This window comes from Jaculus jaculus, chromosome 12, assembly GCF_020740685.1.
Source record: "Jaculus jaculus isolate mJacJac1 chromosome 12, mJacJac1.mat.Y.cur, whole genome shotgun sequence".
NCBI lineage: Eukaryota > Metazoa > Chordata > Mammalia > Rodentia > Dipodidae > Jaculus > Jaculus jaculus.
The window spans coordinates 78,177-91,971 of record NC_059113.1 but is presented as its reverse complement, the minus strand read 5'-3'; the positions used below and the strand labels follow the sequence as shown (position 1 = coordinate 91,971).

General features: G+C 40.3%; 1 protein-coding gene across 1 annotated transcript in view; it reads left to right on the top strand.

Annotated features, from left to right (window-relative positions):
* Megf10 (multiple EGF like domains 10) overlaps positions 1-13,795 on the top strand; it is a 215,192-nt gene that overhangs the window by 177,102 nt on the left and 24,295 nt on the right. Inside the window, exons 14-19 of the mRNA XM_045131157.1 lie at positions 75-221; positions 1,947-2,081; positions 2,700-2,828; positions 6,790-6,918; positions 8,531-8,659; positions 10,656-10,784. Coding sequence (XP_044987092.1) covers positions 75-221; positions 1,947-2,081; positions 2,700-2,828; positions 6,790-6,918; positions 8,531-8,659; positions 10,656-10,784 — 798 coding nt within the window. The remainder of the gene's footprint in view (positions 1-74; positions 222-1,946; positions 2,082-2,699; positions 2,829-6,789; positions 6,919-8,530; positions 8,660-10,655; positions 10,785-13,795) is intronic.

Genomic DNA, 13,795 nt, shown 5'->3' with positions numbered 1-13,795 from the left:
GTCTTCATATTTTTATTAGCATACTCAGATGCCCCCACTCAGCTGCATTCTCAGTCTTTCCTGTGTTGTTTCAGGTGTGCACTGTGACAGTGTATGTGCAGAGGGACGCTGGGGACCTAATTGCTCACTACCCTGCTATTGTAAAAATGGGGCTTCATGCTCCCCTGATGATGGCATCTGTGAATGTGCACCTGGCTATCGAGGCACCACTTGTCAGAGAAGTAAGTGTCCCAGAGGCAGTGATTTCTTTCTTCCCTTTCCTGGGCATGGCATGCAGAATGAAGGTCTCTGGGTCTGTGTTCCACCTGTCATGTGGTAGCGATGCCTGGTTCCAGCCAAGGACAGAGGAGTCCTTTGCAGAACTGTCCTCAGTAGCACTTCCCCCAAGAACTTGATTCTTTTCAACCTTCAGGACTGACTTAACAGATGGGACTTTAACCATTTCTTCATCACCACATTGGCACAATCACCAAGGCATTATTCTTCATTCTTCCTCACAGCTTGCAAATGGTGTTCCAGAAATCCACTGACCTGTAAATATTTTATTCAGCAATTTGGTATTGGTCTTACCTCAATTAAAGTCAACATCAGCCAAACCTCAAGGCAATTCTACATCCTGTGAATAATCTTAAAGTTACCGCTATGGAAAAACAGAATTAAAAATTTATAAGTGGGACGGTTGATATTGGTTAATAGAGTTTTGGGGTTAGGAAATGGTGCATAACATTTTATTAAACCTTTGAGTAACTATCATCCAGAAAGAATAGATGACTTATTATAACATATATTATTCTAATATTTTTTTTTAAATCACATGTTTCCATGAAGAGCTCTGTGATCATCTTACATCTAAATCCAGATAGTCTTGGGAAGCACATAAATATGCAGTACTGTGCTTCCACACTTTTCAAAACATGAAATTATGGGCTGGAGAGATGGCTTAGCGGGTAAGCACTTGCCTGTGACACCTAAGAACCCCGGTTCGAGGCTCAATTCCCCAGGACCCACGTTAGCCAGATGCACAAGGGGGCACACCCATCTGGAGTTCATTTGCAGTGGCTGGAAGCCCTGGCGCGCCCATTGTCTGTTTCTCTCTATCTGCCTCTCTCTCTTTCTCTGACATTAATTAATTAATTAATTTTTTAATTTTTTAAAATTACAGAGGAATTTTTTTAAAAAATGAAATTATTTCTCTGTGTTGTATATACATATGTGTGTGCAGATGCATAAGCCCCATGTGCCCATGTGTGGTGGCCAAAGGAGAATATTAGGGTGTCCTTTTCTATCATGATTCTGCTTTATTTATTTGAGATAGTCTCCCACTGAACCTGAAGCTGCTGTTTTGAGGTCAGACTGGGCTTACAGGCATCATGGCTATATCCAGTGCTTTTGTCATTTAAGTGCTGAGGATCAAACTCAGGTCTCATGCTTGCACAGCAAGTACTCTTTTACCTAAAGAACCATTTCCCCAGCACCCCCAAACATTAACACCATTTTCAGGATAACAAATCTATTAATTTTGACTGTACATCTATTTATTGACAATAATGATTCTTAAAGAATAATCAGCAAATGACTTTGGAATACTTATTTGAGGCAAATTTACATTTAGAATTTTATTTCCCAGTTTTATTCATTTAACAAAAAGTCTTTGAGCCCCTTTTCTATGCCCCACTTTAATCTACTTATAGGGGTCATAAATAGTAAAACAATAAGGTCTGAAACATCTACTTACTCTAGAGAAATTCAGAATTTAGAGGCTTCTTTTCCTTATTAAAGACTACCCACCCTTCTCCTTGTTGTCATTCTTGTTTTATACTTGGGAAATTCTCAACATCATTTTAAAAATGTCTGTTTTTCCTCCCAAATTTTAACTAAATCCTGATATGGAATAGAAAATAAGTGTGCCTCAGAAAAATTACTGTTGGTTTCCTTTCTATTTTCAGTCTGCTCCCCTGGTTTTTATGGGCATCGCTGCAGCCAGACATGCCCACAGTGTGTCCACAGCAGTGGCCCGTGTCACCACATCACAGGCTTATGTGACTGCTTGCCTGGCTTCACAGGTGCCCTCTGCAATGAAGGTAAGGCATCCAAGCACTTTGGAGACAGAGGCCATAAATTACATGCCCCATAGAGTCTGTCCTCAGATTTCCCAAATGACCTGTTTCCAGCCACCAGTTCTCAATGCCTTCTGGCATGCACTTATGGAAATATGGAAATGACCTGAGCTTTGGAAACATTGACTTGCCATGCCTGCACAAGTCTCCATGCACTAAGCTGTGGGCTCTTTAACTTTGATTGTAAACATCCTCCCGGGAAAGTTAATATGACTTTCAGTTGGGGATGTGCTCTCAAGTGTAAACAGTCAGTAGACAGTTGTATTACAACCTTGGAGATGTTTTCTGCCCTCAGAGTTCTACGTTTAAATTTTTAAAAATTATTTATTTATTTATTTATTCATTATTTATGAGAGAGAGAGAGAGAGAGCGAGAGAAGGAATGGGTATGCCAGGACTTCCTACCACAGCAAACAAACTCCAGACACATGCACCACTTTGCCTTACATGGGTACTGGGGAATTGAATTAGGGGTCATTAAACTTTGAAAGTAAGTACCTTCAACCACCATCTGTCCAGCCCTGCCCTCAGAGTTCTGTGAGATGTTTTATGACTGAGTTACTGATCTCTAGCTCTTTCACAGTGTGTCCCAGTGGCAGGTTTGGGAAGCATTGTGCAGGTATTTGCACCTGCACCAACAATGGCACGTGTAACCCCATCGACAGATCCTGCCAGTGCTATCCAGGTTGGATTGGTAGTGATTGCTCCCAGCGTAAGTCTCCTTAGAGAGCATTGGATTACCATCGTTGTTTGTTTCTACATTCCTCAGAGTTAAAGTATGAGTATGTGTATTGTCAAATAATATATGACCAATTATTAAATGCATCCTAGCTTTTAAATTAAGAGTTCCATCCAGTGATCTGATATATAAATCAAATTGATACCTTGAGAAGAATCTATGTAACATTGTATGTATGCATGTGTTTGCATGCACGTTTGGTTGTGTGATGTGTGTGTGCATGTGCACATGTATAAATATGAAGGCCAGAGGTGTCATTTGCAGCAACACCATCCACCTCATTGGCCTGGAGTTAACTAGCTGGCTAGCAAGCTCCAGGGCTCCATGTGCCCTGTCTCCTCTGTGCTGGGATTATGGACATGCATCAATTTGCCTGGCATTTTTTGTGGACTATGGGGATCAAACTCAGGTCCTTATGCTTGCACTTCACCAACTGAGCTATCTCCCAAGTTCCAATATGTAGCATTTTTGCTTATTTACTTTTCAGTCATTCACAATCTGTTGATTTAAAAGAGAAACATCTGGGGCTGGGGAGATGGCTTAGTGGTTAAGCACTTGCTTGTGAAGCCCAAGGACCCTGGTTCAAGGCTCGATTCCCCAGGACCCACATTAGCCAGATGCACAAGGGGGCACATGCATCTGGAGTTCGTTTGCAGTGGCTGGAGGCCCTGGCACACCCATTCTTTCTCTCTCTATCTCTAACTTCCTCTTTCTCTCTGTGTCACTCTCAAATAAATAAGTAAAAATAAACAAAAAAATTTAAAAAAGAGAAACATCTTATGGTTCATCTTGTGTTCTATAGAGTTAACTATGGAACCATGAATAAATAGAACTAAAATGAAGTGAGCCTTCATTTTATCTGCAGGGCTCCTGAGCAGATAGCAGGTCTGCTCACCACACATGCTGCATGCCACCTCAGCTCCCCAGGTATCTCCCACACCACTCCTCTTCAAACTAGGGTGTTATGGCCTAGGAAGAACTATATCAGTGGTGTTATATTATTTATGTCATGAAAAAAATGAGAGTGACCTTAAATCATGCTTGGAAAGGCTCAGTCAGCACAATTTTTTAAACGTATTCAGCTTTTGTATGAGGTTGATCTACTTCCATGCATTTCAACTTTCATGGCACATGCTTAGTTCATATTGAATCAACCTATCACACACATGAGATAGATAAAAGTGGGAATATTTCCTGATTGTATATGGAGGCTTATTAGCCACTAAATTCAGACTACAGACTACAGTTACTAGCAATCTGTAAATATTACTTAGTAAGTAATATATTTTTGTCTGAAGTTTTTTTTGATAAAATGTTAATTTTTTTCAGTAGTTTAGGCTGTACCTGATTTTTTAAATAAGGAGGGCTTTGGTGACCTAACTTGATACTGTGTTTGGAAGATGTTATTTCAGAGGTAGCTGAAGTCTATTCAAATTTACATGAATTAGGGTAGGAACTCACTCTGATTGGTTGGTGCAGGTTACCATATGGACAGGTTAAGAAATAGGTATTTAAATTAAATTGCAGGGCTTGTGAAGGCAAAAGAAGACCCAATATCATTGCAATAACATTTGCTCCTTTATAAAGTACTCATTATTCTGGAAGCTGATCACTTCCTCATTGGAGGAGGAATGTACTTGAGAAACAAAAATGAGAACACCACTGTGAGTGGAGACAATGCTGTGGCCTATCCCATGCTCACTCCAAAGGAAGCCAGTTTATTTGGCAAAAGCTTTTGCTTCTTTCTCATGGGGATCATTGACTTCACTGATCCTCTTATGGACTCTGTGGAACCATCTCCATATTTATTCTTGGCTGATTGTCAGCCAGTCTAAAAATAGAAAAACCCTTCACCATGAAAACAGTCTTGGAAAAAACCAAAAGGGTACATTTAAATGGGCAGGCATCCTTAGTAAAATGACTTTTTAGAGGACTGTCTCTATACTTTCACTTTGGGAATGTGGAAGATAAGTGATTGACCATTATTCCCATTCTCTGATCATCAAAAAATGTGGGCTACCTCCAAAACCTTGCTATGGGGGCTGGGGAGATGGCTTAGCAGTTAAAGCACTTACCTGTGAAGCCTGAGGACCCATGTTCAACTTTCTAGGTCCCATGTAAGCCAGATGTACAGGTGGCACAAGAACACAAGGTTGTACATGTACATAAGGTGGCACACATGTCTGGAGTTCGATTGTAGTGGCTGGAGGCCCTGGCATGCCAGTTCTCTCTCTTTCATTCCTGCTCATAAAAAGGGGGACAGCATGTTGGGCTTGCCTCAAAAAAAAAAAAAACTTGCTCTGAGCATAAAGGGGTTTACAAACGTTTATTCAGCATCATTTAATAAGTAGTTTGTTTTGGATAAAAAGTGCTACCTCAGTATCACATGACATGAATAAATGCTTTATTGTTTTCACTTTGAGTCCTGCTGTGGCCTTAATGATAGCTATACTTATCTAGCAAATTGTAAACATTATTATGAATCTGTGTGACCTTGGACATATCCTTATTCTTTTTGAACCAAACTTTCTTCACTTATAAAATGGAGAGACCCATTCTAATATTTACCATAAACCTGGGATGTCAACTATTATTTTTTTCTTGCTCTCTTGAGTAAAAATGGTATTCCTTTCTTTCTTTCTTTCTTTTTTTTTTTTTTGGTAGGGCCTCGCTCTAGCTCAGGCTGACCTAGAATTCACTATGTAGTCTCAGAGTGTCCTCAAACTCACAGCAGGCCTCATATCTTGGTCTCCCTAGTACTGGGATTAAAGGTGTGTGCCATCATGCCTGACCTGATTTTTTTCATTTTAAAATCTATTTTAAATAGATTTATTTATTTTCTTTATTGTTCCATATCCTGAACTGGATAAACAGAAACTATTAATAGTCCTTCATTAACACAAATATTCCTAAAGTGTTTGTATGAATAAAAGAAGGTTTTATTGTTAATCAAATTATTTTATTCCATGATCTTATATGATTATTTCACAGAAACTTTGTCTTTCTAGTTGCTCTCCGACTAATAGCGACCTCTAATGATTTAGTTTAATTGTCTCCTACTTCCTCTAATCATTATTCTATGAATAAACCAATTATTACACCTAGCTGAGGAGCAGAAATACAATGATGCTTCAGAGACAGCTCTTAAGTGTAGTGACAAGTACAGAATGTGGTCATCAAAGGCTTGAGGTCTCCAAGACAAATCTTTTCTAACTGATCTTTGCTCACTATCTCCTCCACGGAGAGGCTTTTAAAAAATATTAATTTAGTTACAAGGAGAGAGAGAGAGAGACTCTAGCTACTGCAAACGAACTCTAGATATGATGGATGTGCCACTGTGTGCATCTGGCTTTACATGGGTACTGGGGAATCAAACCTGTATCACCTGGGTCATTACATTTTGCACGCAAACACCTTAACTTCTAAGCCATTTCTCCAGCCCTAGAAATGCCATTTTTAAAGAAAGAGTAACTCTCTTTAGAAGTGAGAGGGACAAAGATGACGATCTTCACTTCAGCTTATTCTTCCATAGCACTTGTTGCCATTGCATTTCCGTTGGCTGGTTGGTTTTGCTACCTTGCTAAAATGGAAGCATTCAGAGAAGGTGTCTTAAACTGATGTTCTACTCTCCCTTGGGTCTAGAACAATAAATGTTGAATATGATTTGCTTAATAATGGGATCTATAAACTTGAGGTGATTCTTGCTATCCTTTTACTCTGTGGGTGTAAAAAACATGTATGTGAGTAATGTTGGTCATTTTTGTGGGTTATGATTTGAATTTGGGGTCTCTGTACTAAACTGCTGACATGTTGCTTTCTTGTATACTGCTAACATATCAATGCAAGGAGGTTGGAGGAGGGTGGATGGAAAGCTTTCTGCTTGGTGCTAGGCCCGGGACTCTTAACTCACCTCTTCATGCTTCTGTGGTTTCAGCCTGTCCGCCTGCCCACTGGGGTCCAAACTGTATCCATACTTGCAACTGCCACAATGGAGCCTTCTGCAGTGCCTACGATGGGGAATGTAAATGCACTCCTGGCTGGACGGGGCTCTACTGCACTCAGAGTAAGCAAGAAGCTCACCAAGGGGGTACCACACCCAAGGAGAAAATAGCCACCCTGTTTGCACACACCACCTGAATTCAACATGGCTGCCAGCAGGCACATGCCATCTATCTAATAACCTCCAGATATCTAAATTTCTCTAAGTGGTTAAGAGCTCCCCCACTCTCAGAATTCTGCATATAGGTTGTCAGGGAACTGAGGTAGAGCAATGTTTTGTGTGCCAATGTGTAATTTATTTCTCTTGTTTTCTTTAACCAGTCTGTTCATGTAGACCAGACTCACTTATTCCAGTTGTACAAACTTTAGGGTGAGTAAAAGAGACTAGTGAAGCACTTGGGAGGCAGAGGTAGGAGGATCATTGTGAGTTCAAGGTCACCCTGAGAATACAGTGAATTCCAGGTCAGCCTGGACTAGAGTGAAACCCTACTTCAAAAAAAAAAAAAAAAAAAATAGAGACTAGTGAAAATAGCTCATCACTACTTAACTTACTGTGTGCTCATGGAAAAGATGAGGGTTAGTCGTTCACAAACTCTAGCAAGGTTCATAAGCACCTAGAAGAATCAATAAACCCAAAGTGCTAGGCCCACCTTCCAGAGTTTCTGACTCAGCTGCATCTGGACTGGCACCTAATAATTTGTATTTCTGTCAGTTCATGGTAATGCCAGCCCAGTGTTGTATTTGGTAAACCACTGCTCTAGTTTTGCTGCTTTCCCATTCTGTATCCAATACTGACCTATATGCTTTTCCGTGAGGCTTTTAGCATCAGAAGATATAATATTCAAGTATTTCTCAGACTCACAACCTAGGGAAAAAATTACACTCTTGCTTTCAATTAAAAGGAGAAAAACAAGCTGGGTGTGGTGGTGCACGCCTTTAATCCCAGCACTTGGGAGGCAAAGGTAAGAGGACCACTGAGATTTAGAGGCCACTATGAGACTACATAGTGAATTGCAGGTCAGCCTAGGCTAGAGTGAGAACCTACCTTGAAAAACAAACAAACAAAAAATCTATAATAATGTAGTTACAACCACAAATTTAATTCCAGAATTCTAGTAACTTAGTGAACAATGACAGTAATTTCCCCACATTTTATAACCTTTAAAGGATGCTTTGTTGGAAGACATTAGTCTTTCCTCCAGGGCCACCAGTAATGGTCATACTCACAGGCGTAGAATTAGTCTGCCTACTGCTTGTCAGTTACAATCTCTTTGCAAGAGCTTGAATTTGGGATCTCTAAGTAGCTCTATGGGGGCTGGAGAGATGGCTCAGTGATTAAGGCACTTGTCTGCAAAGGCCAAAAACCCAGGTTTGATTCCCTAGTATCCATGGAAAGCCAGGTGCACAAAGTGGTGCATGCATCTGAAGTTCATTTTCAGTAGCTAGTGGCCTTGGTGTGCCCATTCTCTCTCTCTGCTTGCAAATGAATAAATAAATATATAAATAAATAATATAATATCCCTAAGTAGCCCCTGTGACAAGCTGAGATATACACTATTGTCTTTATTCCTGAATAGATCAGCATCCTTCAAGTTCAAACACAGGTATGTTAGAGGCAGGATCTGTGTTTCTTCTCAGCAGCCTATTGATTCCCATTGTCCTTCCTCCTGCCACAGGATGTCCCTTGGGCTTCTATGGCAAAGACTGTGCATTAATATGCCAGTGTCAAAATGGAGCAGATTGCGACCATATCTCTGGGCAGTGTACGTGCCGCACTGGATTCATGGGGAGGCACTGTGAGCAGAGTGAGTATGAGATCATGGTGTCACATGGCAACTGGAAACAACTTTCCTATATGCTTGAAAAATATCTAGGCAGAATTGTGGCAATTTTTGAGTTTTTTGAGTAGATGGCTGGTTAGCTACCAACACAGTTGATTTCCTATCTTAGAAACCCACCTCCCAGAATCATTGCTGGCTGCCTTTCCTTCCAGTTCTTTTTCTCTAGGTGGGGGAGGAGACTGTAAGAGTGAATACAAAATTCAAGGTATCTTTAGGTTCTTCCTGCATCTCCCTCTCTCTTTCTCTCTTATTTTATGAACATGGCTGTTCAGAGGCTTAACAGAGACAGTATATCTTTCTTCATGGCTAGGATGAATTGGAGAATGGCTGGTACCCAAGGTCAGCTCCAGTAACTGATGTTAGAATAAATACAGGGAAATGCTGGCCCCCTTTTGAGAACCTTTTGTACTGTTCCCACTAATAGCTGATCTCAGTCTTAACCTTCAAACTAAAAAGCTACCTATAAAAGTGTTTTATTAGTCCAATTCCAGGAGAATATACTTTTGTAATCACCCATCCTTACTTTTCCATTTCCATCCCATGAGCTATGCATCTGCTCATTGTTACAAGAACATTAGCCTTGAATTGAGTTTATCGATCAAATGAGTGCATCATTCCTTTCCTCTGAAGATAAATAAGTCAGGACTAAGGGCTGTGTGAGTTATATTTTCTGATAGTAAAAGCCCTGAGGCAGGACAAAGTGGATAATCCCCAGTGACCAGAGGGTGTCATATTGGGAAGGTTGCTTTAAAGATGACATGGCTGTAGAAACAGCGTCAGCAGGGCAGGATGTTAGCAATGAAACATCTTTCTCCACTACTCCAACACCTAACAACCCCTGAGCAGCCAGAAAGTCTCTATTGGATGTGCTAATCCCTAGCACATATTGCCACCCTCTGGCAAATGCAGCAGGAGACATCCAGGAACCAGCTCAAGCAAAGATGGGACAGTTTTGGTTTCACAGTGCTATTTCAGTTAGTCATAACACAGGTACTGAGTTACACCACGACATGCACAGCTCTTTCTGTATATTTAAGAAGTGTCTGTGCACAGTTATCTAAACATGGGAGTAGAAATCGGAATGGGCTCTAAACTAACTTGCACTTAAATAAGAGAGCATTGGTTAAGGTATTATTAAGTAAAAACCTCTTAAGTACTTCCATGATTACTCTAAACATCAAATTAAAATGTCTATGTTTCTGAAGATTTCTCCCAATACCATTGTAAACAGAAGCCCTGATTTTGGCCAAAGAACTCTGATACTGACAGCACATTGCCCCCTGCTGTTCACTCAAAGTGAAGACCTACTTTGCCATGACAATTTTCAGGCTTAGCATTCCTATACTAATCTTTTAAATTCAGGCTCAACTCTTGTTATAGCACATCATCAGAATCCTACTACTCTAATTTCTGAGGCTTCAACCTGCAAGGCCAAAGTTTGAACCACTCTATAATGAAGTCCTTACCAAGAAAATTACTCAGACTTCTTTGATTCCTAGGTAATCTAAGTGAAACTAGGTCTTTTAAAGGACATCTGAGCCTACAGTAAACTAAGCAAGTTCTCAAGGAAGTTTATACTTTTCAGTCTCATCTCCTACCAACCCACAACTTTGACTGCAGGAGTCATTTCAAATTGCTCATCGCTCTCAGCAACTGTTCCATATGACTCCCAGAGACCCTTTGCATATACATCAGGAAAGTGGGTATTAAGTATCTAAAACTGTCAGGAACTATAATGTTGAGTGGCTCAGTCTCTCGCTCTGGGAATCCTGGACTGTGTGTCTCACTGTGGCTCAGGGTATGCTGTTCAGTTTTGGACACTTTGGATGGTGTAAGTTTGTCAGAACTAGATGCCCCTGAGAGGGGCTCACCTCCCAACTTTCACAGGCATATAGGAAGAAATAGCCTTGCCTTGAGTCCCCAAGACTGCAGAATCTGCATTGATTTCATATCCTCCTAGAGTGCCCGGCTGGAACATATGGCTATGGCTGTCGCCAGATATGTGATTGTCTGAACAACTCTACCTGTGACCACATCACCGGGACCTGTTACTGCAGCCCAGGATGGAAAGGGGCACGATGTGATCAAGGTAGAGTAGTAGTAAACAATACTACAACCCTTTATTGTATGGCCACCATGTATAACTACTGTTAAGTGTTTTCACTTGGTTTACACTGGATAATCCTCATTAAACTTGCAAGGGGGCTGGAGAGATGGCTTAGTGGTTAAGGCACCTGCCTGTGAAGTCTAAGGACTCAGGTTCAATTCCCCAGGACCTATTTAAGCCAGATGCACAAGGTGGTGCATGCATCTGGAGTTATTTACAGTGGCTGGAGGCATGCTCATTCTCTCTCTTTCTCTGTGTCTCACTCTCAAATGTATAAATAAAAATTAAATAATATATGTAATCAAATTTAAAACTTTCAAGGCATAATTGGATTTTCATTTAGTTGCTAGATGGATGCCTGCCTTTTTCTGTCCAATGGCTAAAGAAACCAAGGACACATGGGTAATATATAGAATATCACTTCTTTTTATGCTAAGTCTTTATTATTCAATAGCTCATGAACATTCTATTGAACCAGTATTATTTTTTCATATTTACTGGGTTATAATTAACATAGAGAGCCAAAAATGATTAAATTATTGATAAAATATGAATGCACCTGCCAAGCCATCACAACAAAGACAAGATCCATCATCCCATGTTTGTTTCCTCGTGCCCTTTCTTCTACCAACTCTGAAATTGCAAGTAGTCATTGATCTTTCTGTCACTATTTGCATTTTCTGGAATTTCATATAAAAGTAGTAATATTGTGCTAATTTTATGTCTGGCTTTGTTTACTCAGCATATATATTCTGAAGTTAAACCGTAACTTGTATGTGTCAGTTCTCTTTGCTGCTGAGTAGTATTTGGTTGAATGGGGATAGTATAATTTGTGGTTGTTGAGACTGTTTCTAGTTTAGGGACATTGCAGATCAAGCTACTTTGAACAATAGCATGTATGGCATGTGCTTTTATTTCTTTTGGGTAAATAATCAGAAATAGAAATAACTGAGTTGAAAAATAGGCATATGTTTAACTTTTTAAGAAATGTATGCTCACTTTTTTATTAAACAAGGGAGCATATCATAGCCACCTGGGAACACTTGCCACAGAGTCTCACTGGGCACTTGGGCAGTTCTGAGTCAAGGGTGGTCAGTCCTTTGAGAAAGTGCTTCTAATGATTCTCAGACACCTTCCTGGAAGCCTTTGCTCCCAGAATGCTGTCTTTCAGGTGGCATTTAGCAGATGGACTGTGAGAGACTGGGCAATGCATAAAGTATTATAGTTGGACCATGCATATATTCATATTTGCAATATTTAGTTTCTTTCACAAAATACCTTTTGTATACTCATAATTTACATGTGATTATATACTTCAACAGCCCTAGCTCTCTGGGTTTGGATGCAGAATGTTTGTTTTTGTTTTGTCATTTTTTTTGTTTTTTGAGACAAGGTCTTGCTATGCAGCCCAAAAGCTGGTCTCCCACCCTGATCATCTACGTCAGTCTCCTGAGTGTTGGGACGACAAAGTGTGTGCCATCACGCCTGGGTCTTTAGACTGTTTCATAAGAAGGACTGTCAGCATCGACTCTTCAGAGTATAGAAGCATTTGTTTACCTGAAAGGAGCTCCTTGATTTTGAAACTTCATCTTAAAAGAAATTTCATTGAAAGGAAAGTTTGGGGAATCTGAGTCCTATTTCTGATGCCCAGTTTCTTGAACTTTCAACACTAGATTTTTCACTTGATGGACCACAAGAGCGATCTAGGTGGAGCTGAATTTTGAGTTTAATGAATAAGAGTATAGGGTGATGTTACTAGGTACAACCAAGAGAAATGGTTCTGTCATAGAACATAATTTTCATATAACAGTATCTCCTGAGGCAAAAGGTTCATTAAACTAAGTTTGTAATGGAATTATTCTTGCTTACAAGGCAAATTACTCTTAGTATTGGTATGCCACACCTGTAATCATAGCACTTAGCAGGGTGAGGTAGGAAAATTACTGTGGGTTCAAACACAACCTGTACCATAGAATTAGTTCCAAGACAGCTTGGGCTAATAGAATAAGTCCCTGACAAAAAAAAAAAAAAAACAGGAAAAGAAAGTAAGAAATGCTAAGGATAAGTGAAAGATTAAGTTAGTCAGTAAGGCATTTGGCTTTTATTCCTCTATCAGCTCAGTACTAGACAATATACAAACAAAAATCAGATAATTAGGGATGGGGAATGGCTTAGTGGGTAAAAGCACTTGCTGTGAACCTGGATCCCCAGAGTTCACTTAAAGCCAGACTCAGAGGGGAGTCTGTAATCCCAGCCCTCCTGCTGGTGAGATGAGAAGCAGAGTCAGGAGAAATCCAAGCTCATGGGCTAGTCACCTTGGTATAAGCAGCAGTGAACAAGAGACCCTGCCTTAAGCAAGGTAGAAAGCAAGGGCAGACATCTGAGGTTGTCCTCTGGTCACCACATACATGATGTGGCATGTATGTATCTGTGCTCTCACACACAAACACACACATATTTGTTACAAACACACACAAACTTTTTTCTTTTTTATTAATTAATTTATTTTTTATTAATTCTTTTTGTACTCAGTGAATACAGTCAAGTTGGTACCATTGTTAGGCTTGTCCATATCCTACCCGTTCCCCCTGGGCCCTCCTTGTTGAAGTATATGGGTCATGCATTGTGGAGTTAGCCCACAGTTATGGGTAGGAGAAATGTCTGAGTATCGTGACCCAATGTGTGGCTCTGACATTCTTTCCCACCCCTCTTCAGCAAAATTTCCCTAAGCCATGTTGGGTTCACTTTGGGTCTGCTTCAATGATGAGGTGTTGGGAGTCTCTGTGTCTCTGGATATCTGATTTGGTAGGAGTAGATTGTTCTCTGTATTAATCTCCTTCACCCTTGTGCTGATACCCAGTTCACCAAGAAAACAGCACCCTTGCTTGTTTTGCCAATTATTCTTAGTTTCAGCTGGGGCCCTTTTGAGGTATGATGGGGTGATTCTCTCCTTAGGATCTGTGTTTCTCTGAAAAAAAGAAGCAGATTCACCA